General features: G+C 38.6%; 1 protein-coding gene across 6 annotated transcripts; it reads left to right on the top strand.

Annotated features, from left to right (window-relative positions):
* The first annotated feature begins 45 nt into the window (after positions 1-45).
* LOC138981735 (leucine-rich repeat-containing protein 27-like) lies at positions 46-25,697 on the top strand. Of its 6 annotated transcripts, XR_011460704.1 has the most exons (14): positions 46-522; positions 2,945-3,137; positions 3,408-3,563; positions 4,443-4,740; positions 5,213-5,368; positions 5,937-6,025; positions 8,070-8,152; positions 8,584-8,648; positions 9,532-9,658; positions 11,644-11,704; positions 17,265-17,312; positions 21,329-21,401; positions 22,773-24,627; positions 24,698-25,697. XR_011460704.1 is itself a non-coding variant. In XM_070354806.1 (13 exons), exons 1-12 carry the CDS (start codon positions 211-213, stop codon positions 21,373-21,375), a joined length of 1,635 nt encoding a protein of 544 aa, XP_070210907.1. In that variant the 5' UTR covers positions 46-210; the 3' UTR covers positions 21,376-21,401; positions 22,773-25,697. The 6 variants fall into 6 exon arrangements, 5 of the variants coding, with proteins under 5 accessions (XP_070210907.1, XP_070210909.1, XP_070210910.1 ...); XM_070354806.1 differs by having other exon boundaries at positions 22,773-25,697; XM_070354808.1 differs by lacking the exon at positions 21,329-21,401 and having other exon boundaries at positions 22,773-25,697.
* The last annotated feature ends 997 nt before the right edge of the window (positions 25,698-26,694 follow it).

The raw sequence follows: 26,694 nt of genomic DNA on the forward strand, positions 1-26,694 counted from the left end.
TGACTTGCATTTCCATAGTGATTGGACAACAAGTGCCGCCATTGTTGTTGTCACTCTCTGATCAAAATGGCGACAGACGCCGTAGCCTGGAAGCGAAATTGTGTCAGATTTTCAGTGAACATCACGTAAAGAGGGTTACTTTATGTTATGTTGTGTCCTTGAAACTTGCCAGTGACTGGCGTTGAAGAAAAACATAACGGTGCGGCCAAGATGGCGCACGTGGCGTTTCAGAACGGCGGTGAACTGGAAAGATTCGACATGGATCTTGATCAAGTTGATGACAGTGCACATACTCCGGACTTCGATGTTGGTGAACAGACAATGTTTGGAGATTTAGGACAACGAGCCTTTTCTGGGACAGAAACACCAGCTGACACGGCTTTTGCACGCACAAAACGGGAGGAAGAGCTTGTTTTGCAGTGCATACTGCAGGCACAAGCTCTTGGTGCACCAACAGTGGATTTGAGTGGAAAGCACCTCATGGCGATTCCTGACGAGTTGATGCAAATGGAAGGAGTTGAGGTAACTCTAAACCCGTTATTCGCTGCTCGTCACCCACACACCCACCCACACACACACACACACACACACACACACACACACACACGACACACACACACACACACACACACACACACACACAAAGTTACAAACACACACACACACACACACACATACGCAAATGACTGCACACTAAGTTTGTTTTCCCTTGTTTTTGTAGCGGACATGAGGTTTCCTTAAGTCGGATGTTTGTCATTTATAAGCACTATGTTATCACAGTCTGTCTGCAACTGTAACTTTGTGTTAGGTACATTCATCAGTATGGTAAATGTGTGTACATACACTGGATTGCACTCCTTGCTGAAGAAATACATGTTGTTTATAGTAGTAGTAGTAGTAGTAGTAGTAGTAGTAGTGTTTTTACCTTAGTCATGATTTAACATAGACGGGAAATCGAGACGAGGGTGGTGGTATATATGTGTGTGTGTGTGAGTGTGTGTAGAGCGATTCAGAGAAAACTACTGGACCGATCTTCATGAAATTTCACATGAGAGTTTGTACCCTCAGATGTTTTTTCGTTTTTTCGATAAATGTCTTTGATGACGTCATATCCGGTTTTTTTGTGAAAGTTGAGGCAGCACTGTCACAGCTCACGCCCTCATTTTTCAACTAAATTGGTTGAAATTTTGGTCAAGTAATCTTTGACAAAGCCCGGACTTTGGTATTGCATTTCAGCTTGGAGGCTTAAAAACTAGTTAATATTAGTTTGCTCATTAAAGTTGTCATTTAAATCAAATTTTCACTAACAGATTTAAAAAGGATTGCATTGTATTCCTCAATTTCTCCTGAATCCAAAAATATAAACATATGTCATGTTTACTCTAAAATTCTGCTCAGAATTACAGAAAATAGGTTAAGTAGGCCTAAGTACTGCGTTTGCACGCTACTATACTCTGAGTCGAGCGTGACCCGTGTCGGTCTTTGGGTGTGGTTAATCAAGACTATCTTAAATATAGTCTCGACGATCACTGTTTGTTGATGTTAAAGGCACAGTAAGCCTCCCGTAAACCATCACAGAGCTCCCCGAGCGTCTACATACAGTACAAGCATACTTCCATTTGAACGCTCACCGAAAGGGAACATCCTGGCTGCTTTCTGTCGAGCGTGAGAAATTTTCAAAGAATTTATTTTCGTGGACTTGCTCCTCTACAACAATGGCGCCTCGTTTTGGTGCTGGACGGCTGTTATGAATATTCAATACCGGAAATCACGCCCGGACAGTAAGCCTCCCGTAAACCATCACAGATACTGTCAGGCTTTTACACACAGTACAAACACCCTTCCATTTGAACGCTCACCAAACGGGAACATCCTAGGTGCCCTACGTAAAGAGCGAGCAATTTTTAAAGAATTAATTTTGCAGATTGTCTCGAACACTTTTTGGACCCATCCTGAACTCAAGTCAAAAATTAGTTACTTCCCTTCGGGTCTCATTCTATCGATGTAAACTGGCGATAGCCGTGGATCGATGATTATCAAAATGTTTTTGGACCCTGGTGCGTTTTTGCGCTAGACCTAACTTTTAAAATCTAAATAATAAATTGACAGCTTGTTACACAAACACTCTTTAATCATAAAAGAATTCTTTTTTCATCAAGACAGGATCAGTACAATTCGAAGTTGTGAAAGTTTAAAAAAAGAAAAGCCCGGAAGCAGGGTCACGCAAGGGTCGTAGCAGACGACGGTTTTATCAGTGCAAATCGCCGTTCCTCTCAACAGTCAAAAGCCATCGCTAGAGTTCTTGTGAACCACAGCCGTTTGTTTCGTGCATAAAAACGTGCTATTGTAGATAAGCTCACATCGAGTCGCATTCAAATGACTAACTGACGACTACATTGTGAAAAAGGGAAACTGGATCACACGGGTTCACGATGGCTCAGGGATAAAATAAACCACGCAAAAATAAATTCTTTATAATTGTTCGCTCTTTACGGAGGGCACCTAGGATGTTCTCAATTGGTGAGTGTTTTAATGAAAGGGTGTTTGTACTGTGTGTAAAAGCCTGACCGTATCTGTGATGGTTTACGGGAGGCTTACTGTGCCTTTAATCTGTTACTTTGATGCAAACAGCTTGACTAAATGTTTTTACACGCTTCACGCGACTTGTTTTCTTTTCTGTCGCTTCACGCGACTTGTTTTCTTTTCTGTCGTCGCTAGTTTGACTTATCTTCATCCCGAAAGTGGCAATAATGGTCCTTGTGGACTGTGGCTACCAACACAAGAAGAAGGGGAAAAAAGTTAAAACAAGCAAGTCTGTATAAGTTCTGTTATGAGCTGATTGACTCAGCCTGCAACATCAAGCTTAGCTAGAAAATGTGTCTACAGATTGTGAGAAAGTTTTTTTAGTTTGTTTAATTGACATCTGGATGTGGTTTTTTTTCAGTATCTTTATCTGGAGGGAAATGAAATATCGTTCTTGCCTGATGAATTCTTCAAGTGCCTCCCCAAGCTAAAATGGTTGGATCTGAGAAATAACCGCCTCACTCGTATCCCCAGCATTTACCTGAGTAGTCACAGGTGTCTTCGCAACCTTCTCGTCCAAAATAACCAACTGAAAAGCCTACCTCTTGAACTTGGTAAGTATCACATCTGTTTTTTTGCATGCACGTTTGTGTGTATGTGTGTTTGAGTGTGTGTGAGCAAGCACATATGTGTCATGCGGATACATGCAGATGTGTGTGTGTGTGTGCATCAATTAAATTTCTAAGCAACGGTAGAGAGAGTAAGAGAAAGACACGAAATCAAGATTATGATTAACTAACCTTGACATTTCTTGTTGTCTTATACCAAATTTGATATTAGTCCAATACTATTTTGGGTAATTTGTGTCTTTGTATATTTTCCAGGCCTTGTCAAGACGTTGCATGGGCTGAACATCACAAACAACCCCTTAGAATTCCCACCTCAAGATGTGATTGAAAGAGGCACATATGAAATCCAGAAGTTTTTGCGGGAGATGCTGCAAGCTAAATCCAGTGCAAAGACAACTACAGTTAGAGATGGTTGGTATTGCATACAAAAATCGTACAGTTTGCATTCTAGGCAGCAGTGAGCATTTACATTAGCATCTGTCTGCATACCTACAGAATATCTACAATGTAAAATCAAGCCAAACCCCATGTGACCTTGATCAAAACCCATCGTCATAGAACACTGCGGGCCAGCGGTCATTGCCGCAACGAATCATGATGTCCGATGAGTATAGTTTTGAAAAAGGGTATGATATTAAGCGTACAGTGCATAACATACACATCATAGTAAACTGTTAGTTAAAATTGTTCGTTGAGGTGGCGGCCAGCAATAAGATTGTCACTTGGCAACGTGTTGGCACTTTCCTCGGTGTCTGGGGCGCTTTCTCTGCCACAACCCTTGAAAATCCTGACAGTTATTTCCAGAAAACATCAATTATGACTTTCTGAGATAGAGAAGATGGGATGGATTCTTTTTACCCTATAGAGAAACCATACAGAAAGACAATGAATACATCTGTATTATTTTACATAATTTTGAGTATACAGTGGAATCTGCCTTTTATGGTTCTCACCATCAAACTTAAGATGGAGGTCAATTTTAAAACAACATGTTGTAATGAGCATGATATACATCAATGCAGGGTCTAAAAAGGATAGGGGGACCTTAAACCAGGGGGCCTTAAAATGTTCATGGAGCGCATAGGGCAGCTTGCTGAACAGAAAGTGTCTATCGGAAATTATTGAAGGGTGTGATGAGCACGCGCACAAACTGCAACAGCATCCAGCAAGGCCTGACTGACAAAACAAGCATTATCGGCTTTTCACTTCAGAGTCTGTAATGCATCGATTTAAAAGCAGCGTTACTAAAAGCTGAATATTTATGGTCAAGCCACTGTGTACAATGTGCAGATTTGGTGCTAGACTGCATCTTTGAGGACTCCGGTGATTCCAGCAGCTCTGACGACTGGAACACAAATGCCAGCATGATGGAACTGGCTCGGCAGCGACGCTTAAAACAATCCTTATCTGCCGACACCGCCTCAAACACCACAGGATCCAAGAGCAACAAGAGCAAGCTGGTTGGTCCGATGCCTCTGTCGGCTGAGATGTATCGATCAACCGGCTACAACCAGATGAGGAAAATGACGAAAGAACGGTTGCTGAAAGCCAGTGCTGGTAGCCGTGCTAGTCCTGGCACAGCTGAAAGGTGTCTTGATTGTTTATTTCTTGTTTCTATGAAAATGTCAGTGTGTGAAGAAAAAGCTAATTCCGTTTCGTTTGACAACATTAACTCTCAAAAACAGCATCAGATGATCTTGGATCCAATCAAGTACAGTGAAACCGTCCCTTTCAAGACTTCAAAAAATCTGTGAAAATCAGGTCTTGAAATGGAGGGTGTCTTAAAATGGGGGTCATTTTACAGAGATAATAAACAACAAGTCAGAGAAAACAGGGCCTTTAAAGGGAGGAAGTCTTAAATTTGGGTCTAAAAGGGTGGTTCAACTGTAGCTATTTACTCTGCTCCAGGATATTTCTGGTCCATTATTTAAAATGACTTATTTTTTTATTTTTGTTGTTGTATGTGTTGGTACTTTGGCTGCATTAAAGTTTGTGGATGTATGATTACTCAGAGAGCCTGTTATCAATGTGTTACATTTCCCTCTTTCACTTGGTTACAGTTCTCAAAAAACATCGAGCGTGTTGTCGTGGAAAGTAAACCCCTACCCAGAACCTCCATCACATGAATACCTCGCCTTCAAGGTAGCAGAGGAAAAGCAACTGGCCAAGGTGCGGGAAATGAAGGAGAAAACGGATACCATTCTGCAACGAAGAAAGTGAGTTGTGTGTCTGTCTGTTTCATTATCTATCTCAATGTATGTCTGTCGCTTTGTCTATTATATATGTGTGTCTGCATGTGAGTGCTTGACTTTAATTATTTTTTTTTTTTATCCTGTTAAAAAAATATTCTTTTTGATTTCAGTATTTGCCCTCTCATTTGCAAAGACAGTGTCTGCATTCATGTGTCAATAATTTATGCCATGTTGTGGTGGTTTTTTTTAGTTTGGGTTTTAAGCCATCTTGCCAAATCTTGTAAACATTATTCTCATGTTCCACTAAATTGCAACCAAGAAAGCTGGTTTTTTTCAGAAAGAAGTCTTTTCTGATGGAAATAACTGTTCTTATGGTGACAATAACATGAGTGATAATAATCTTATTGTTGCACAACTATTTTGAAAGTTGGCATTCCTGACAGAAATCTGGAATTGAAAATTAACATGAGATGCGAGATATTAAAATATGTTTTCCTGTGTGGATTTTTTAAGATGAAAAACATTCGCATAAAATGACACAGTGAATACTTGAATTAATTACCTTTTTTAAAGAATCTTTATGATATTTCAGAGATAATTCCTTGTTGAAAGATTGGAGGGATGATGCAAAGAAGCTACAGGCTCAGAAGCGGTATCAGACTTTAACCAAGGGAACAAAAGGTTTGTATTTTCTAATCAAAAGATGGATGGTTGGTTACAGTCACTTACTTTTCAGAATGCCTTAGCAAAAGTAAACTTCTGTAGACTAACACCTTGATACACTGTCCTGAAATAAAATTGTGTCACAACATATAAATTTGGTTGTACAGTAGAACCCCCCTTTTAAAAAAAACCCTATAGTTAAGACTCCCTCCCTTCTAGGATTGTCACACACACACATGCATCACACACACGCGCAGCCAGTCAACCACCGACTCAATAAGAATCTTGCATAATAAAGTTCCACAAACACAAATTGTAGTATAAGAGGAAATATTATTGTTCACTTATAAACATATTTATAACACATACGCACACACACACTTTTAAGTTAATGACCTGCTGGAGTAAATGGCTTATTTATCGAGCTAGGTAATAAGGGTAATACTCAAATAACCAACTGAGTCCAGCCGTAGATAGAAATCCCGATGATGTAGACGTAGACGATAGAATGACGGTAGTAGGACGACAGTTAAAGGTGAAGCAGAAGACTGCGCAGACGTAGATGAAGATGTAGATGTAGGTGAAATGTCATCTTCCGGTTAAAGTTGACACCAGAACTTGGTTGTTTCAGTCTTCAGGTTAACGACAGGGCGACCTGAAATATGCGTAGAGTTAGTTTCATAGTCAATATCACGCTACCCTTTACCCGGCCCGTCTTATGCCAATAACTCCAAAGCAGGATTATATGGACAATGGCAATACTGATTCACACACTCATATACCCAAATCACTCATGCTGGCAACCATTTAAACATATTCAAATTAATGGTCAAACGAGCTACTAGCATCAATATATTAACAACACGATTTAACAATATTTCTTAGATATAATCATAACTATCATAGGCAAAATACAACAAGTATACAATAGTAGAAACCCATTATACTGCACTTGCAGACAAGCAAACAAACAACAAACAAACAAACGGCCGGTCGACTCGGACGTATGCATATATATACCAAAGTAACAAACTACATGTCCCTAAAGTTATTTCCTATAACTCCGATACATATATTACAAATAAAGACTCACCGCATCTCGGCCGCATGTACAAGACAAATCATTATGCCCTTCCCCAGTCCGATCTCTGAAACCGGACCTACAGCTGCTGTAGCTGGATTCGCTGCTTGGAACGCAAGCCTTCCCCGAATGAAGTATTATTCCCCAGTTTCTAAATTCATATATCAAATGAACACAGTTCACAAACATTTACAACGTAAACTACGAAAAATACGAAAAAAAAACATATAGCGCACACACAGGCAGTAAAGCCCAAACACCAACACAGGCGCTTGCAATGGGTCTTTTCTACATACAACAGGCGCTTGTGACAAGGACCTTCTTTTTTTCAGATTTTCTGTCCATAACCGCTGTAAATTTACCTCCATTTTAAGACTCCCTCTTTTTTAGGACCTGATTTTCTCAGATTTTTGGAGGTCGTAAAAAATAGATTCCACTTTACATGAAGTTAAGATTATATTTACTGATTCTACACATTCCCAGGGCTACACACAGAGCCTTTCACTAATCCTAGATAGCTTTTGAGATGCATGGTCTTGTGCTGCAACTATTTACATGGTTTGTTGCAAAACATTAGTCTACTACAGTCTTACCTGTCTATAACGACCACCCAAGGGACCGACCAAAAGTGGTCGTTAAGGGTGGTGGACATGTGGTAGCTATCAAAAAGAGAATTATATCGAATAAAAACTTGTCTCTGATTCTTGAGATTGACTGTTGTGGGCAGGTGGTTGCTTTTACGAGATGGTTGCAAGGGCAGTGTCACAATGTATAGCAAAATCTACCGACTGTAGCAAAGTGTGGCAAAACATTCCTATCACACAAGCAGATGTCCTTTGCTGTGGCACACCTAAACAAAATCACATGTTGTCAACACAGTCCCAGGTTCCAATAGGGGCATTAAACAAAGTTTAGTGCAAGACTGTGACAGTTTGAAGGGATCGTTATACATGTATAAGGTTTTTGGTTTTGTACTGTCAGATTATCCTGAGACAGCAGAAGATGCACCATTTGGTGTTGACAAGCCCTACATGAAAATGATGAACAACGAAGATAGATTCAAGGTGAGTTCAGCTGATGCAATTGTTTCTTTTAGTCCATTCTTTGTTGACAAAGCATTTATGATTGTAAAATGTAAAAGTATGGAGCATGCATAGGGTTTGTGTGTGTCACAGTGTGTGTGTGTGTGTACGTCTGTACATGTGTGTGTGTGCATGGGTGTGTGCGTGTGTGAGAGAAAGAGAGAGAGAAGGATTTTGTTCCTGCATTAATTCATAAACAGATTTAAATACATGCAATATAAAAACTCAAATTGACTGATGGTGAGACAAACAATGTTAAAAAAGAAATGAAATCTTTATTCACCAAGACAAAGACATCACGGTTAAATGGCCATAAGTACGGGAGAAGACTGCCGGTAGCGCAGTTCTCATCAGTTCTTTTGAGTTGTAAATATAAAGAAACAATTCTTGATTAAACTCTTTTTGTTTCACAGGAGACCAAAGAAAAACCAAGGAGAGCACTCTCCCCTGCATCCCGCGCTAGGATTGAAGAGGAAAAGTAAGTTCGTTGGTGTCTTTTTCACCGTCCCTGATTGCTTGTGTTCCCAAATCAAGATAAACTAGTTAATTAAAGTTAATTAAACGTTCCTTTCATTAACCTGTCTTCTTTTTGCTGTCATTAACAACATGAAGCACATTTTGTGCCAAATATAATGTGACAAGGTTACGCAGTAGTCTCCCTTCACAGCAGCTCTATCTGCACTGACAGAGTTCAATCAATCAATGACGCTTATATCGCGCATATTCCGTGGGTACAGTTCTAGGCGCTCTGCAGTGATGCCGTGTGAGATGAAATTTTATACGGCCAGTAGATGTTGTCTGCCGGCCTTGAGGGCTTGAGCTTGGGCTATTTATAGTAGCTCGAGGTTTCTTGTACGTCGCCGGTTAGACACCTGTCAATTGTAGAGAAGTGTTTGTGATGGGGTCGGTCTGCTGTTGTCTCCTGGTATGCTCTTGGTAACCTTTGCGTTCACATTGCAGATTTGATAGGGCTACTTATTCATCTTAAACTCACTCCTGTTTGACTGGCTTCCCCTTCAAAGATAATGCGAGTGTTTTAAATTGTGCACTTGGTTACAGTAAATTCATAAAAGTGTGGGAAGGTACATCTGGAGATGCTGATAGTTAATGCCAGTTTCACAGTGCAGCTAGATTGATATTTTTTATATTCCTGTGAAATGTGATCAAATGTTTGAAATCAGCGAGAGATATTGAAACTCTGAGGCTTTCTTTGAATGTGAAATCCATCAAGTCACCTCTGTTTCATTCACAAAGTAACAATCGTGAAGTAATATTTTGAAACTTTTCTTCTTTTTGTCAGTTCCTGGCATTTTTGTGCAAAGGGAGATAACTTAATTGAGTTTGTCTTTCGGTGTTGCCAGAGCGGCCAAGATTAGAGAGTTGGAACAGCGAATCAAGGACCACACATCACAGATGGCAGACCGACGTCGTAAACCCAGGGGTACCCCACAAGAAGAAATGGAAGCTGCGAAACGAGAACTTGATGTGGTAGGTCCTGCTTTTTTCCTTCTTTGTTCATCCCCTTTGTTTTGTGGTTAAGAGTTTTGTCCCCCTGTAGTTTTGTCATCATGCATAAAGAATGGCAGGTGTTGTATGTATTAGACCCCTCAGTGTAAATGTATTAATGTTACTGTATTGCTTTGGATGTACATAATTGGTGTTGGGAGTGGAGTGCTGTGACTCAAAGTGCTTTGCTGTTTTCCAAACAAAACTAAAATGTATGTATAGGCAACAACAACAAAAACTATGCAGATAAAGACTGATTAAGGATGGACCCTCTGAAAAGCCGGTATTTCATGACAATTTCAGGTAGCTGGATAAAGTGTAAGCTGGTTCTCACAGTCTCTCAGCGGAAGATCACCACAGAGTACATGTAACTTTTTTCCAGAGAGAAATGAGAGAAACAAAGAAAGTCTTAAGAAGAAGAACTTGGCTTCTGCGTTGGAAACCTGCAAAACAAGTTACAGACACAGGCAAACGCTAATCTTTTATCTAAAGACTTTCTCATACAAAAAGAGATGTGGAGGGGTAGCTTGGTGTTTTTTGCAGGTAGAATTTTGAGGAGGTGTATAATGTACGTACGGTAGTTCCCAAAAGTCAAAACAGGTGTGAATGTGCCTCCACCATATACCCAAGATTTGATTTACCTTCTTACAAAAAATTATGGAATTACAACCAAGAGGCTAACAAAAACTGCTGAACAATAATTTATGCAGATCTTCCTGCTACAAAGATATCTTAAGAGTATAAGAGAGTGTAATTATATCCTGTGTAACTATAGTGAAATTGTATTTGAGATGGCCAAAGCTGTTGATGATACAGTGTCCATGAGAAAATAAACATAATTAGGCTGGTATGCACACTGCTTGCTGCTTGCACACACGTGCACACATGTTCAGCACCCTTAGACCACACTGTGTCAAGCTGCATTGCACAGTTTGTGGGATTTGTGCACTGATAACATAGGAAATATGTATACTAGTTCAGTAGGTGTGTAAATACTGAGTAGTTGTGTATTTGGGAAGCAAATGTTTGCCACAAAGGTATGGCTGCTTTGAAGCAAGTAAATTAAATTTGAGTTAATTAAAGTTTAAAATAATTGTGTGGAATACATTGTGAATCACTCTGTTATTACATTTGATTTAATGTTATAATCAAGCTGTTCAGTGGTTTGGAAGTTTGTTGTCAATCTACTGGTAATCAAAATTGCTTGCAGTACATTGCAGAGAAAAGCATGGCACATTTGTTTGTTTCACATGCACTCCAGAGCTTTCTGCAGATGATATACATTGGTATTGGTATTGCAATTTAGTGGGACTTTTTAATGAAAAAAGTAGTTCACTTAAGTCCACTCATTTAGATGACCTCACAGTGTGTCAGTGTATACCTATAGTTATCACCCTTTCATGTATGCTAGCACAGAAATGTCCAAGAATTATATGCAGGAATTCAGTGAAACTCGATCATCATGAAAGCTTCCGAACAAAAGGAAGGTATTCAGGTGTGTTCAGAAGGTTTGACAGGACAGATTTGAAAGAATCTGTAAAAGATTTAAGTGTTTCTTTTGAAAATAAATATGAAGAAGGAAAAATTCAATGAATAAATAAATAAATTACTCAATCCATGAATGAAAAAACAACAACATAATTAATAAAAAGAAGGGAAATATCAAAAATGAATGAAAACATAAAATAAAGCAAGTAGCAAGAGATGGTTCACTAAGGAACCAACACCATTCAGTATGTTTAAATAATGGTTAAACACAGAAAAAATTTGAGTAGATGCCTGTATTAAAAAAAAATTATTTCTCATTTCCACTGACACAAAGCTAATTCATCAAAGAAGTTGCTTGATCTGTTCATCTTTATTAGGATATATTTTCCACCCAAAAATGTATCTTATTTCATAGAGATCTATCATTCTTGTATTTTGTACACTGTCTGTACTTGTACTGTGCGCTCTGTGTACTGTAGGTGAAAAACCTTCAGTCTTCTCTGAAACGTCGATACCAGGAGCTCAAAACTTGGACCACAGGTTATTTCCCTTGGCTTTGCATGTAGCTGCTTCTATTTGCTTGCACTGTGTACTGCACAGATACACAAATAACTTTGCATGCCAGCCTTATTCAGTATTCTAATCATGTACAGTGTATTTATTGTTTCCGTACTTAAAAAGGTTGGTGTTTGGGGTTGTATTGTGTTACTTTGAATAAATTTGAATCAAGGATCACATTAGCCAGCAATTTCTGGTCTGTAACTTGAAATAACTGTGAATGAAAGAATCTTTATTTCCAGTATTTTATTGGTAAGAATACTGGAATTGAAATCGGCAACCGTTCATTCCTAATGGATGTACTTTGTTTGACCGGTTTCTTCCTGACAAATAAAAATTAATCATTGTATTTTAGATTTGGGTTACACAACCAAGTGAATATTTTTTGTGTATTTTTATTTTTATTTTTTTATAAAGTCACATACCGGTATTGAAAATGGCTAGCGCGATCACTATGATTGGGGTGACGTATATCACCACAAGCTTTTACTGAACTTGACTTTCATCAGTACAGTGTATATATTAGATTTTGGATGAGGAATAGTTTAGAGGTAGAAGGTGTATTTTATGTGTGTTTTGTGTTCAGTTTGTGCTAGTTTGTTGGTTTATTTCACTGAAAGGTAGTTAGTTATCTGAAGCAGAAGCATTTATCACTTTCTTCTTTGCAGATTTATTTCCAACCCATTTATGAAGTTAATTTTCTTCACATAGGTGTTTTAACAGCATTTCGAGGTGATGGTGTTTGGTGGTTGGTCAGATACAGAACACTTCTAACATAATTTTGCTCTAAATCTCTCTACTTGTGCTGAATGATACTGGCTGAAAGCCGAGGATAGAGGGATGCCACACCTATTAGTCAAGCCATATACCGTAAACTACCTTGTATATGCCCCATGCACACATTTTGTCCAAAAGTTGGGGGCAGGTGTTTACCTAAGGTACTCTGCAGGAGCGGTTCCTTTGTTAGAATAACGATATTTTGGTCATTTTGCATAGAAGTGTTCAAAGGATGCGTTATTGCACAAAAGTTTCCTCTCTCTCACTCTTTCTCTCACACACACACAAGCACACACAAGCACACACATACACACACACACACACACACACACACACACACACACACACACACACACACACACACACACACACACACACACACACACACAGAATTCTGCAAGCAAACCACGAAGAAAATCTTGTTGCTTTTAGTGTCTGTTGACAAGTTTATAACTTCAAAAGATCTTTGTTTCTGACGACACCACCCTCTACCTGTTCTCCAGGGCAAGAAATCCAAAAACACCTAAATCAACCTCTTAATTCAGACATCACTTCCCGCCCAAGATGAAGCTTTCGTTTTTGAGTCACTTGAGAAAAAGTGACTCTATGTAATCGGTCAGTGTTAGTCTGTCCGGCCGGCCGTCCGTAGACACCACCTTAACGTTGGACTTTTCTCGGAAACTATCAAAGCGATCGGGCTCATATTTTGTTTAGTCGTGACCTCCAATGACCTCTACACTTTAACGATGGTTTCGTTGACCTTTGACCTTTTTCAAGGTCACAGGTCAGCGTCAAAGGAAAAATTAGACATTTTATATCTTTTCTCGGAAACTATCAAAGCGATCGGGCTCATATTTTGTTTAGTCGTGACCTCCAATGACCTCTACACTTTAACGATGGTTTCGTTGACCTTTGACCTTTTTCAAGGTCACAGGTCAGCGTCAAAGGAAAAATTAGACATTTTATATCTTTGACAAAGTTCATCGGATGTGATTGAAACTTTGTAGGATTATTCTTTACATCAAAGTATTTACATCTGTAGCCTTTTACGAACGTTATCAGAAAAACAAGGGAGATAACTAGCCTTTTCTGTTCGGCAACACACAACTTAACGTTGGGCTTTTCTCGGAAACTATAAAAGTGACCGGGCTCAAATTTTATGTGAACGTGACTCATTGTGTTGTGAATAGCAATTTCTTCCTGTCCATCTGATGCCTCATATAATATTCAGAACTGCGAAAGTGACTCGATCGAGCGTTTGCTCTTCTTGTTTCTTTTGCCTCCCATGCAGTCCGATGCATCAAAAATGTATCGCGATTCTCTAAGCCACTCTCGAATCCCTTTTCTGTCCACTCCGCGAAACATTCCCTTGTTTTTTCCCTTGTACGTGCGCGCGATAGCTGTCGCGGTGTATGAGTGCGACTACACGTGCCTTGGCGTGTGTGTGCGAGTGTGCGAGGGCTGTATTTTGTATATTGATTATTTGATACATGTATAAATGTGTCTCCAGGAATATGTTTTGTTTTAATCTTGTGTCGATACTATTTAGTTCTGCCTCGTTATTAGCCATTGAGTATAACTGTTTTATCACCATTGCTTTGTTGTTGTTCTTTGGCCATTTACGTTGAATGACTTGTTATACATTGACATTGATAGTTTTATTCTTCTTCTTCTTCGTCGTTCGCTAGATAGTTTTATCATAAGAACCTTTTCTAATTCCTATTAACTCGATGTTCTTTAACTATATTTATACATAAATGCATATTGTAAAGCAGTATGCATTGTTAGAGGATTTTTTAGTAGCAGTGTTTAAATGTCGAAGCTGCTTTTCCCAGTTTTACCTAAGAGACCGACTGTATATTGTGTTATTGTATTTGTCAGACTTGATTGTACCAAGTCCCTACACATGTTGTAATGCGCTTAGAGCCAAATATTTTTGTTTTTTGTAAGGGATAGGCACAATATAAATACACTTTATTATTATTATTATTATTCCAAGGAAGAGAAACAATTGAACAACAACAATAACAGCAGACTGAATAATCTTTTTTATTTTCCTTGTCTACTCCAATGATCGAAACTGGGGTGTGGGTGTTTACTAGGTACTGTACCTTGTGCACAGAATTTGACCAAAAGTAGGGGGTGCATGGCGTTTATTCGATACTGGGCGTAGTGTCTTGATCTTCCATGCCTTGCATGCCAAATACACATAATATATTGATGCAGTAGCAGGATATTTGTCCTGTTCCTTGTTGGGCTTCTACAAGGTTTCATAGTTTCCTGGTGCTTGAATGTTATTGGCTGAGAAGAGAAACTACAGATTTCAGACAAAACCAACCAGCTTGCTTTCATGCAAAAGGAAGAAATGTTCTGCATTTTACAGCTGGTCAAGCATACATTCAGCATATCAACAAAAGTATTAAATGGCATGGACAACCATGTTCTCATACAGACTCATATCATTTCTAACTTTTTTGGCGAAGAGATTAATTGGATCCAACTTTTTGTGTAGTTGATTACCGTCCCAATTGAAACTGTACCTGCATTCAATAGGATGCTGTCATTGAAAGAAAATGGGCTTTGTGTGCTCATGCACACACACACGCATACACATGTACACGCACATACAAACACACACACACACACACGCATACATGCACATACACACACACTCATATGCACACACACACACACACACACACAAACACACACACACACACACACACAGTTGTCCATTTTCTCATCATCACTTTTTCTGGTTGATACTGCTGATTCACTGGTTTTCACTGTAGGAATAGGTCATTGTGGTCAAAGAAAACTGCACATTGGGTTGCCTAGACTTGGTGTCGCTGAGTTAGAGTGCCTGACAGTTGATAGATCACACAGGCTTGCAATAATATGTAATCTGGTTTGCTGTGGTCTAGGCAAAGATGCCCTGAGAGATGTCCTTTTATTTTCTCATCAAGCGAAACTTTAAGAATGACACCAAGAGGGGGGGGGGATTTTGTCACAGTGGGACCGTTTTTGGCAACAGAATATAATATGTGCGTTTTTAAACAGAGACGTTTTCCATCCTCACTTTCTGTTGGCCATCAGACCTGGTTTTCATGACACACAGACCAGATTTTGTACCAAAGTTAACTTCGCCGTTTATACCCCTGCACAAAGAAATTGATGTGTGTATGAGAAGTTTCTGTTCTGATTGAAATGAAAAAGTACATGGCATCACTTAGGTGGCTTGAATCAACATTGGAGTGAACATAGGTAGCGTATATATGGGTTATTCTCCAGACCTGCGTACCAGGGGAAACATGCATGTTATGAAGTTGACATTTCTTTACTTAACTGAGACTGTTTAACCATACAAATTGATTTTAATAATAAATATTGGTTCCATATTTATCCTTGGCCTGCGGAGAAAGAATTAGAAATACTTGCACATTTTGTTTGTCTACGTTCAGCAAATTACAAGAGTTTCAAAGTATGTCAACTTCGTAACATGGAAACCAAAAGTTGTGACATGGATTTGAACACTAACAATTGAGAGGGAAAAATATATATATATATATACATGTGTCTAACTGGAGTATTACTGAAAAAAGTAAAGAGAATCCATTCTAGTTGCCATTTGATATAGGTTATAACCATTTAAAGGATGGAAAATGCATGTCACAAAATGGTCTGTGTCTGTGTGTGCATGACAGTGTAATGTACGTATGTATGCATGCATGGTGATGTGTGTCTGCATATGTGTCTGGTTGGTTTTTATTTTATTTTTACCGTGCCGTGCCAAGATGAAATCCTTTTGCAAAATTGGTGAATAAATATCTTGTATCTTGTATCTTGTACCCAGCTCTGGAGAATAACCCGTATAATATCTGTGTGACTATGTTATGTTTGAATTTAAATTCCTGTGGTTTGAAGTGTTTGCCTCAGAAGGGAAGGCATTACACAGGTATCTGTCATGAGTTGTAATGCAAATTTTGTGAAGTGACATTATTTTTAAAGCAAGAGTTTTGCTATGCAAGTTGGGCCTTTTTTCAAAGAAGAAATGCTTTCTGGAAATATATCTTACTCATGTCATGGCAAGTTAACGCTGCTCAAGATAAATTCCATCTGCAAAATGCAGATTACCGTGTGTTTTGGGCTTGTTAGAAGAATGTGTGCAAAGAGTAGTGTCGTTAAGCTAGCTGATACAGCAAAATGCGACCATGACCACCAACCCCACCCCACCCCAAGTAAGATATGTTAGTCCAGAGTTCACTGCTGAATTGCTGGACTATGGTGTGATGCATGTGTTTGGAGGATTTTTAGTAGATTGCTAGTATGATATTGTTTTTTATTGAGTGAATCTTGGTTGACAGCTTGGACAATGAAGGCCTTTATTTTTCTTTCTCTGTCTACTTCTGGAGAAGCCATTTCGTATTTCAGTGCGAGTTGCATGTGTGCATGTGGAATATTTCATTTTGTAAAAATCTCTGACTATATAGACAGTGTTTTTATCACACACACTCACACACTTTGTCATCAGGATAATGTATGAGGGTCTGCAACTTCACCGCCTTCTAAAAAGTTCAAATAACAGACATTTTATAGGAAATATATTAATAATCAGTCATATTTATAACATCATTTTCCTCTTCATATCAGAAACAGCATTCTGGGATACATAGCTAGTTGACAGACCAGTCCTGCATACTGTTTGCATACTAATCTGTCACCAGTCTTCACTTTGTTTGCAACATTTTGTTTTCTGTTGTGGCAGTGGCTGGATTTCGCCCTCAGAGTGCAAGAAACAAGAGAATTATTTCGGGCATGGACAAACATTTTGCCACCTTTTTTCAACCTTGCTGGTAGTCTTGCTTACATTGACCCAGCAGTGTAGGTGTACGTACAGGGCAACATTGAGAAAATGGTCTTTATGATTGAAATCCATACAAGGTTGGCACAGCTCCAGATAAGCTGGATTTCTTCAAAATGGTGGGGGGTTTTCAATAAAAAAAATTATACTGAAGGAGTTATAAATGTGTTGTGCAACTTCTTGAAAGTTTTATTGCTTGATAATAATTGCTGGAGTCCTGGTCAGTTGCAATCACGCATGGTGAATAGATGTTAAAGTTCAATTTCAAAGAAGATGATTCAACATTTTTTAGTTACCATTTTAATGACACAGGTACAACAGCTAGTTTTCCAGTCAAAAGTCAGACACACTTGCTATTACTATTCTGATGATATTGATAATTCATCTAACTTGTCAATTTTCATACTTAGTTTTTTTTTAAATGTAAATTCAAATGTAAAATTCTGTTAGATGTTTCCCTGTACGTACAGTTGTTGAAGCAATTGCTATTTTCAATGTTGTTCATCAAACTACAGTTATTAACGCTGATGTAAATTTTGCCTATACAATGTACAATAAGAGTCAAAAGCTTGATTTTGCATGAACCAATTTACATTTTGCAGAAGTAATTTCCCCATCTTTCTCTCATTTTGTTTTGTTTTGTTTGTCTCCTATTAAAGCATTTGACAGCACTGTCTGTTTCACACACACACAAACACACACACACACACACACACATCTCTCTCTCCCCTCTCTCTCTCTCTCTCTCTCTCTCTCTGTGTAAGACTCCGCTCTCTCCTCTCTCTAAAAACCTTTCCATTTTTTTTAATTTTTTATTTTTCTTACTAAAGGGTGCCTATGTAATCTTTTCCATCCTGCCTAAAAGACAAGAATGGCAGCTTTGTTGAGGAAGTACATTTTTGACTCACATGCGAAACAAAAGTGAGTCTATGTACTCACCCAAGTCGTCCGTCCGTCCGGAAAACTTTAACGTTGGATATTTCTTGGACACTATTAAGTCTATCAACACCTGATGTGGCCTGATGGTGTATGGTTACAAGATCTCAAAAAACATGTGCGGCAACTTGACCTCACTTCAAGTTCAAGGTCACAGGGGCCGTAATTGTTGTCTTAAAAACGACCATTTTTCACATTTTCGCATTTTTTTCTGAAGTTATCGAGAATGGCAACCTTAGCTATGTATGCTATACAGGGCAATGTAAGCCCTATCTTTGGACACCAGTTTGGTTGACCTTGCTTCAAGGTCAAGGTCGCAAGGGTCCTTTAAAGTTGGATTGTATACATATTTTGAAGTGACCTTGACCCTGAACTATGGAAGATAACTGTTTCAAACTTAAAAATTATGTGGGGCACATGTTATGCTTTCATCATGAGACACATTTGGTCACATATGATCAAGGTCAAGGTCACTTTGACCCTTATGAAATGTGACCAAAATAAGGTAGTGAACCACTAAAAGTGACCATATCTCATGGTAGAAAGAGCCAATAAGCACCATTGTACTTCCTATGTCTTGAATTAACAGCTTTGTGTTGCATGACCTTGGATGACCTTGACCTTGGGTCAAGGTCACATGTATTTTGGTAGGAAAAATGTGTAAAGCAGTTCTTAGTGTATGATGTCATTGCTAGGTTTAGTTATTTGACCTTGACCCTGAAGGTCATGTAAAGGTCAAGGTCAAGCATGTGAGTCGTATGGGCTTTGCCCTTCTTGTTTTTTATTTACACCACAGGAACATGCTTAACCTACAACACATACAGCAGTTCTACTTAGGTCATTGTGAAAAAAATTAGAGATTGCATGAGCAGGACAGAAAAGTATTGAAATTGCACTCAATCAATGTAACTTACAAGTATTCTTGCATGCATATGTACAAACTAAGCATATCATATCCACTCTCTCTCTCTCTCTCTCTCTCTCTCTCTCTCTCTCTCTCTCTCTCTCTCTCTCTCTCTCTCTCTCTCTCTCTCTCTCTCTTTCTGTCTGTCTTTGTCTGTCAGTCTGTCTTTGTCTGTCTGTCTGTCTGTCTGTCTCTCTCTCTCTCTCTCTCTCTCTCTCTCTCTCTCTCTCTCTCTCTCTCTCTCTATCTATCTCTCTCTCTATGATTTAGTATGAGGCCGGACAACCATTGAAATGTAGAAGACATAAAAATGCTCCATTAATATTCGCTGCGAAATGATTTGCTTCTTTTAGCAGAAATGTTTGGGATGAATGCATAGTTTCAAGCTGTTTAACGCCAGTACTTCGACGCAGAATTGAGCGCTAGCAAAGGCTAACTGAAGTATAGTTGTTTTTTAAATATTTTGATTTAGATTTTTTAGATTTTTTAAAATGTTATTATATTTTTTAGTACTTGTTTTTTTTATATTTTCCTTTGATATTGATTTTTATATTAATTTTAAGACATTAAGAACTTTTTGTTACAAGTTAGTGTTAAAATTATGCTATTATTTCATAAAAAAAAGCATTTTTTTTATTGTCAAGGAGCAAATAGCAAGGAATGGTTTTTGTACACCGGTACCTAAGAACCACATGTTGCTTACAATTACTAATGTCCGCAAGAGATAACATTTCTCTTAAAGGCATACTAACGCACTCCCGTGTTTACAAAGTGTAGTTTGCCCACAATCGATGTCAAACGCACCATAAGACCATATAATGACGATACGTCACCATGCGCGGACCATAATACATGCATTACAGCTTGTTCTAGCCTCTGAAAATGTGAGGATGTCAACAAAGCCGCGGTGTTCTCTCCCTTGCATCAACGTTACATGTGTTGCCAAATCTATAAATAGGACGATCCAGATCAAAATGAAAATTCAAATATCTCAACATTTAAGGGGTCCTAGACCACAATATTTTGCAGGGAACTTAATTTAGTCTGTCTCCAGCTGTTGGTAAAGCAATTAGCGTGTATAGTCATCGAGTACATATGGCTTTAAGTTATGATCTCTGGTTCTTGGCATATAAAATATTTGAAGTATGAGTTGAAGGGAGAATACCAAGTGTTAGGGGTAATATAAAAATGATTTATGGTCAGCAGTACATTAAGAAATCTTTACTGTCGAAATGATTTTTAAATCTGGTGGATAAGAACTTAAATATAACTGAACTTCAGAGGGTAGGACAGCAACAAAAGTTTACATGAAAGTTTACAAGATCTTGTTAACAGCATTTAGTTTATGTGTCATAAAGATTGATCATAGATGTGATGATCTTGAATAAACGAGGCACAGCGCTGTTTAGAGATCTGATCAACAAAGGGAAGTAAGCGCTCTAAATGCATACGACATGTGTAATTGAGTAAGGGAGAGCATTCTCTTGGCACCTGAGAGAATAACAAGTATTGAAATGAACAAGCGACTTGGTCTGGGTGGCCGAGTGGTAACGCACTTGTGCTCGGAAGCGAGAGGTTGCGTGTTCAGGCCTGGGTCAGGCCGCAATTTTCTCCCCCCTTTCCTAACCTAGGTGGTGGGTTCAAGTGCTAGTCTTTCGGATGAGACGAAAAACCGAGGTCCCTTCGTGTACACTACATTGGGGTGTGCACGTTAAAGATCCCACGATTGACAAAAGGGTCTTTCCTGGCAAAATTGTATAGGCATAGATAAAAATGTCCACCAAATACCCGTGTGACTTGAAATAAAGTGTAAAAAAATTCCATCTCACACGGCATTAAGTCTCAGGGCTTGGAAACATGAATACACGCATGCAGGAAAAAATTTTAAAAATGGGTAGCGCCGTATACTGTATGGCAGCTCGCTTTCCCCAGGGAGAAAGCAGCCCTCATGGACAATATAAAATCTTATCTTATCCTTATCCTCATTCTCACTTACTCTATTGTACACATGTCATATGTATTTAGAGCGCTTACTTCCCTTTGTTTATTAGATCTCCATAGATATGATGGTAGTTTGAAGTAATCCATGGTGCCTTGATAAATACTAACAGTTGTGTGTAACCTTTAGGGCGGTCAACTGGCTTATATCGCTTCATGGCAGGCAACGGGTTCTAGCCTGCTTCTGCAGAGAGCTGCCATAGGTGAGTTCTGGCGCAGCACTCTGCCATTATGCACTCTCATCATCTGTTGGTGCTGGACACTCTGGGTTCATATACTCATTGGGGAAAAGGACTGCTTCTGAAATTATAATCCCCATCGAAGTCTTTTTGGGTAACAGGTTTCAGCAATCTGTGGTTCATGGGACTGCTGTGATATATAACATTATTTTTGAGGATGTATGTTTTGATCTGGCGTTGTGAGGATCCTGGTGTGAAGTAATTCTAGGATCGTCTTCACGGAGCAGCGCTGTTTACACAGGATTTGATGCAGTTTGTTTTCTTTCAGGTTTTGTGCTGACTGCATGAAACGGAGCAGTTAAACAACACTTCGGCCTTTTTGACGACAGACTGTCTTTTCTGACAATAAGCTGCTTAGATAGTTTGAAATATAATCATGGTCTGTGGGAAAAATACATTAAGCAAACTAAATACCCCCCACCACCGACCCCATCTCCACATTGGCCTTTTAATTGTAATTGTACATAATAGTCATTCTATATATATTTAATTTGTGGACAATAGTACATGTACCATACAGATGAGTTATATGTTTTTAAAAAAAAATTATTCCTGTCTTGAATAATCTGAGTTTCCAGATGCTTTTGGTTGATTCTTTTGCTTATTTACTTTGTGGGGTGATTGTGTCTTGCTTTCCCTTACATCTTGGTGTAATGTACTCATACGCACACCATTACAATACACAACTAATTTTGTGTTCCATGAAATAGACATGTTGTGTACATTTAACACAACCACTTTGACAATCAAGTAAACTGGTTAGGAAGGCCTCTGTCATTTTAGTTAAAAAAAATGAAAGGATTTTGCGAAGTCAGAGCGTATCAACATTTGTATGCTTTTAAAATGAGAGCTAGTATGTCTTCAGAAACTTTGGAACATTCTTGTGTAAATGTGCCATGTGGCATGTAAACGTTGTGATTTTTGTTTTTGTTTCTTTCTTTGTTTTGTGTGTGCATGTGTGTGTGCATGTGTATGTGTGTGTGAGAGAGAGTGTTTTGTTGTTGTTTTTTTGGGGGAGGGAGAGTAATATCTTTCAATTTTTGTTTTCTTTATCTTTTTTCCTGGAGGTGGGAATGGGGAGTTGGTTAAATGCAAAAAGGCCATTTCTCTACATGTTACAACACTGTGAAAGTGTACATGTTTCAGCTTTGCTTGAAAATAATGTCACGATAGGCATTTGCTTTGATTGTTTTTGCTGCTTGACCCTCAAACAACTTCATTAAAAACAACAACAACAAAACGCACACAAAAAACAAATGAACAAGAAATTTAGATGAAAAGATTGCTGATCATATATTCATGTTACAGCATGGCGTGTTTTTGGTTTTTTTGCAGGCTGAAGACCTTCATCGTAAACTGATGCATCGCCAGAAGAACGTGGAGTACAGACTCAAAGAGTTTGAGGCTGACGTTCGCAAGAACTTTCCAGTTGGCACTCGCCTCAAACACTAGGCTCAACTGGTTCTTTGGCCATCAGGTCGAAAAGTTTCTTTGGCTGGGATTGTGGATTTCTGACATTTCTTCAGTTCTTTTGCAACACTTCTATTGCAAGAGGTTTCATTTGGACAGTAATAAACTCACAGAGGTGTTTTGTAACAATTGCGACATGGCGTCTTATCATGAAGCTCCGAACTGTGATTTGTTTATGCATGCATGATACAGGACTGAACTTTCAGACTGTGAAGGACAGAAATTATGGAAGAGTGGTTGTCAGTATCCTGGGGTAGAGCTTTGGGACTGCATTATAAACTGACTGTGCTATTGCAAAATTGTTTTCAATAATCTGCATAGTAGCAAATGTAAACAAAGTTTGTTTCACATCAGGTAAACAAAATCAAACAAAAAGGTCAAAACAATTAGGTGTTTTGTGTGTGTGTGTGTGTGTGTGTATGTTTGTGTGAATGTATTTTTTGTGGCTGAATAGGAAAGTGGTAGTTTGTGTTTACATGTGTCACTGCCACTGGCCAGGGAGTGGGCATCCAAAATCGTGCTAAGGTAAAGCATGAAGTGCGTTAAGTGAGTCTTGACCATAAGGCTCACTTTTGGACTTGGTGTTGTACGAAGGCAGTTGATATTTAGTTCTTGAAAAGTAGATTAATAAATTGATAAATAAAGTAATCCATAATTATAAAGCAAGAACAATGATTTTATTTCTTGAAAAACGTCATTTTTGTCTTTTTTTTTTAATACAGCACATTTCTAAAAGTTTCTGAACTTTTCAAACTCATTTTTGTGAATGAGCCTAAAGAGCACGAACAAGAGAACCCAAAGCCTTTGCTGCTAACACATTATTGAAGTTAAAGGTGCACTTTAAGAAGAATTATGTACGTTTGACATTTTATTCTAGCTTCTTAAAATAATGTAATGGCCATAACAGTAGCACCTTAAGCTATTTATTTTGCATATACTTCTTATCCATGTCAATACATGTATCAATTCTGTCCTTATTTTTTTAACACTTTCTACCCCACCCATGTTGACCATTTTTGACTCACATGCGAAGCAAAAGTGAGTCTATGTACTCACCCGAGTCGTCCGTCCGTCCGTCCGTCCGTCCGTCCGGAAAACTTTAACGTTGGATATTTCTTGGACACTATTCAGTCTATCAGTACCAAATTTGGCAAGATGGTGTATGATGACAAGGCCCCCAAAAACATACATAGCATCTTGACCTTGCTTCAAGGTCAAGGTCGCAGGGGCCATAAATGTTGTCTAAAAAACAGCTATTTTTCCCATTTTCTCTGAAGTTTTTGAGATTGAATACCTCACCTATATATGATATATAGGGCAAAGTAAGCCCCATCTTTTGATACCAGTTTGGTTTACCTTGCTTCAAGGTCAAGGTCACAGGAGCTCTTCAAAGTTGGATTGTATACATATTTTGAAGTGACCTTGACCCTGAACTATGGAAGATAACTGTTTCAAACTTAAAAATTATGTGGGGCACATGTTATGCTTTCATCATGAGACACATTTGGTCACATATGATCAAGGTCAAGGTCACTTTGACCCTTATGAAATGTGACCAAAATAAGGTAGTGAACCACTAAAAGTGACCATATCTCATGGTAGAAAGAGCCAATAAGCACCATTGTACTTCCTATGTCTTGAATTAACAGCTTTGTGTTGCATGACCTTGGATGACCTTGACCTTGGGTCAAGGTCACATGTATTTTGGTAGGAAAAATGTGTAAAGCAGTTCTTAGTGTATGATGTCATTGCTAGGTTTAGCTGAAGGTCAAGGTCATGTAAAGGTCAAGGTCAAGCATGTGAGTCGTATGGGCTTTGCCCTTCTTGTTTTTTTAGCCGAGACCAGCTGTGCTGCAGCAGGTCACTCAGAATTGTGGTAACTGTGTAGCAACTGTGTATTAACACGCTGGAATGCAGGCGTTAGACCGACGTTACAGGAAGCGACTGAAGTGACTGTGTGTACGGATATATCCGTACCAAGTCAGATAGAGCCATATGAGTGGGTACGGATATATCCGTACCTTGGAGACAATGAGTTAAGGAATGTATCATTTTATACATCCAAAGAATATCCGTCCATTGTTAAAAAGGAAGTTGCCATAAAGTATATTGATTTTGCATGAAAGTGCAACACAAATGCTGTGTTTGAATGAATTATGTTTCAGAGGTGGTATGATAAATGTAATTTTGGTGTTTGCATGGAGAATTTGGCTTGTGTTGACAGAATATCAACAATGTTTCATTAGAAGAGCATATAGTATTGTAAGGGACTGTAGGTGTGTGTAATAGTATTTTTGTATAACACAAAATGATGCAGTTCATGAAGTATGAAAAATGGTTGCGCAAGTAAGGAATAAATTAAATTATGTATCGGATTTCTAAGATGAGAAAGGGTGATATGGTATGAGAAAAACACACACTTTTTGGGGGGTCATTTTTTAGCTGAAACTTTGCCAGGACAAATATTCAGTGCTAACCTACTAGTACCTTGGTAGTAATGAAACCAAGATATTTCTGCCAGGCTGACCGACATTCATTGTGATTTACTCAAACATCTCAGTTTGATGATCAATAGACACTGTTTGCTTTTATCTTGGAAGTGCAGAGTTACATGCATATTTTATTTTTTATTTTTTTTATTTCCTTTTTTGTGCTGTTTTGAAAAAGTCTTCAACACCTAACACTACTTTTTTGCATGTTCAGAATGTGCACAGGTTGTGTCTCAAAACTACAGGTTGACTGCAGTGAATGTATGCAACGTGTCAGCAAAAATAAAAAATGTTAAATAAATTGGTGTCCAAAGTGTGCATGTGTGTGTGTGTGAGCTTGTGTCAATGACAATTGCAAATCATTTTCACTGTCATTACAGTCCCCGGCGAAAGAAACGCAACTCATTTGCGCCCGCTGTTGCAAGTGATTGTTCGTCATTTTTAAATTGTCGTAAAATATTAACCAGATAAGATAAATCAAAAAGAAAAACAGATTCGTAGAGGATAATTTACTGGCTGTACGACAAGTGCATAGTATTTAATCGTTTTTATTGTTTACTTGTTCATAAATTGTGTTAAACAGGGTAGGGGTCAAGCGAGTCGTGATTGCAGGCAAACGTGTTTGTTTGTTTGTTTATTTGTTGCTTAACGTCCAGCCGACTACGCAGAGCCATATCAGGACGAGGAAGGGGGGGATGAAGGGGGCCACTTGTCAAGCGATTCCTGTTTACAAATGCACTAACCCATTACTTGTGTCCCAGCAGGCTTTAGTAAAACTAAATTAATACCTACTGGAAGATTACCAGTTTCCAGTATGTTAAAATAGGCTTAACCTATCTACTGCTGGACTTACATCAGAACACTAACAGATTAAACTATACATGAATCGCGAGACAAGCGGCAAGAGAAGAGATTTTTGGAAAAAATACAGGTGAATGAGCAAGAAGGCAGAAAAAAGAAAAGAATTCATGAAGAAAAAGAGAGCATGACAGGAAAGAGGAACCAAAAATCTACCTAACAGCAAACTAGAAAGCTCCTGCGGTTCCAAAAACAGGAGGGGCCTTTAATTTCATAACCGCAGTGCCCCACTGCGGGAAGGCAAACGTGTCTCTTCAACATGCTGAGAAAATCGTAAAAATGCAAAAAGAAAAAGAAAAAAAACATTTTTGGAGGAAATTCATTTCTCAACAGCACCATTTAATTAGAATTATTCGCCAAAGCGTTTAAGACTAAAGTAAATGAGCAAAGATCACTTAGACAGTGTTAAAAAGAGTTGTTTGGCAAAAGCTTATTCGCAC

This window comes from Littorina saxatilis, linkage group LG12, assembly GCF_037325665.1.
Source record: "Littorina saxatilis isolate snail1 linkage group LG12, US_GU_Lsax_2.0, whole genome shotgun sequence".
NCBI classification, from domain to species: Eukaryota; Metazoa; Mollusca; class Gastropoda; order Littorinimorpha; family Littorinidae; genus Littorina; species Littorina saxatilis.

What these genes read in the sequence shown, in the direction of transcription:
- LOC138981735 (XM_070354806.1), top strand. Translation starts at nt 211, where the DNA reads ATGGCGCACGTGGCGTTTCAGAACGGCGGTGAACTGGAAAGATTCGAC. An exon ending in AAGCCTACCTCTTGAACTTG is followed by an intron (nt 3,138 to 3,407) that starts GTAAGTATCACA and finishes TATATTTTCCAG; the next exon opens with GCCTTGTCAAGACGTTGCAT. An exon ending in ACCATTCTGCAACGAAGAAA is followed by an intron (nt 5,369 to 5,936) that starts GTGAGTTGTGTG and finishes ATGATATTTCAG; the next exon opens with AGATAATTCCTTGTTGAAAG.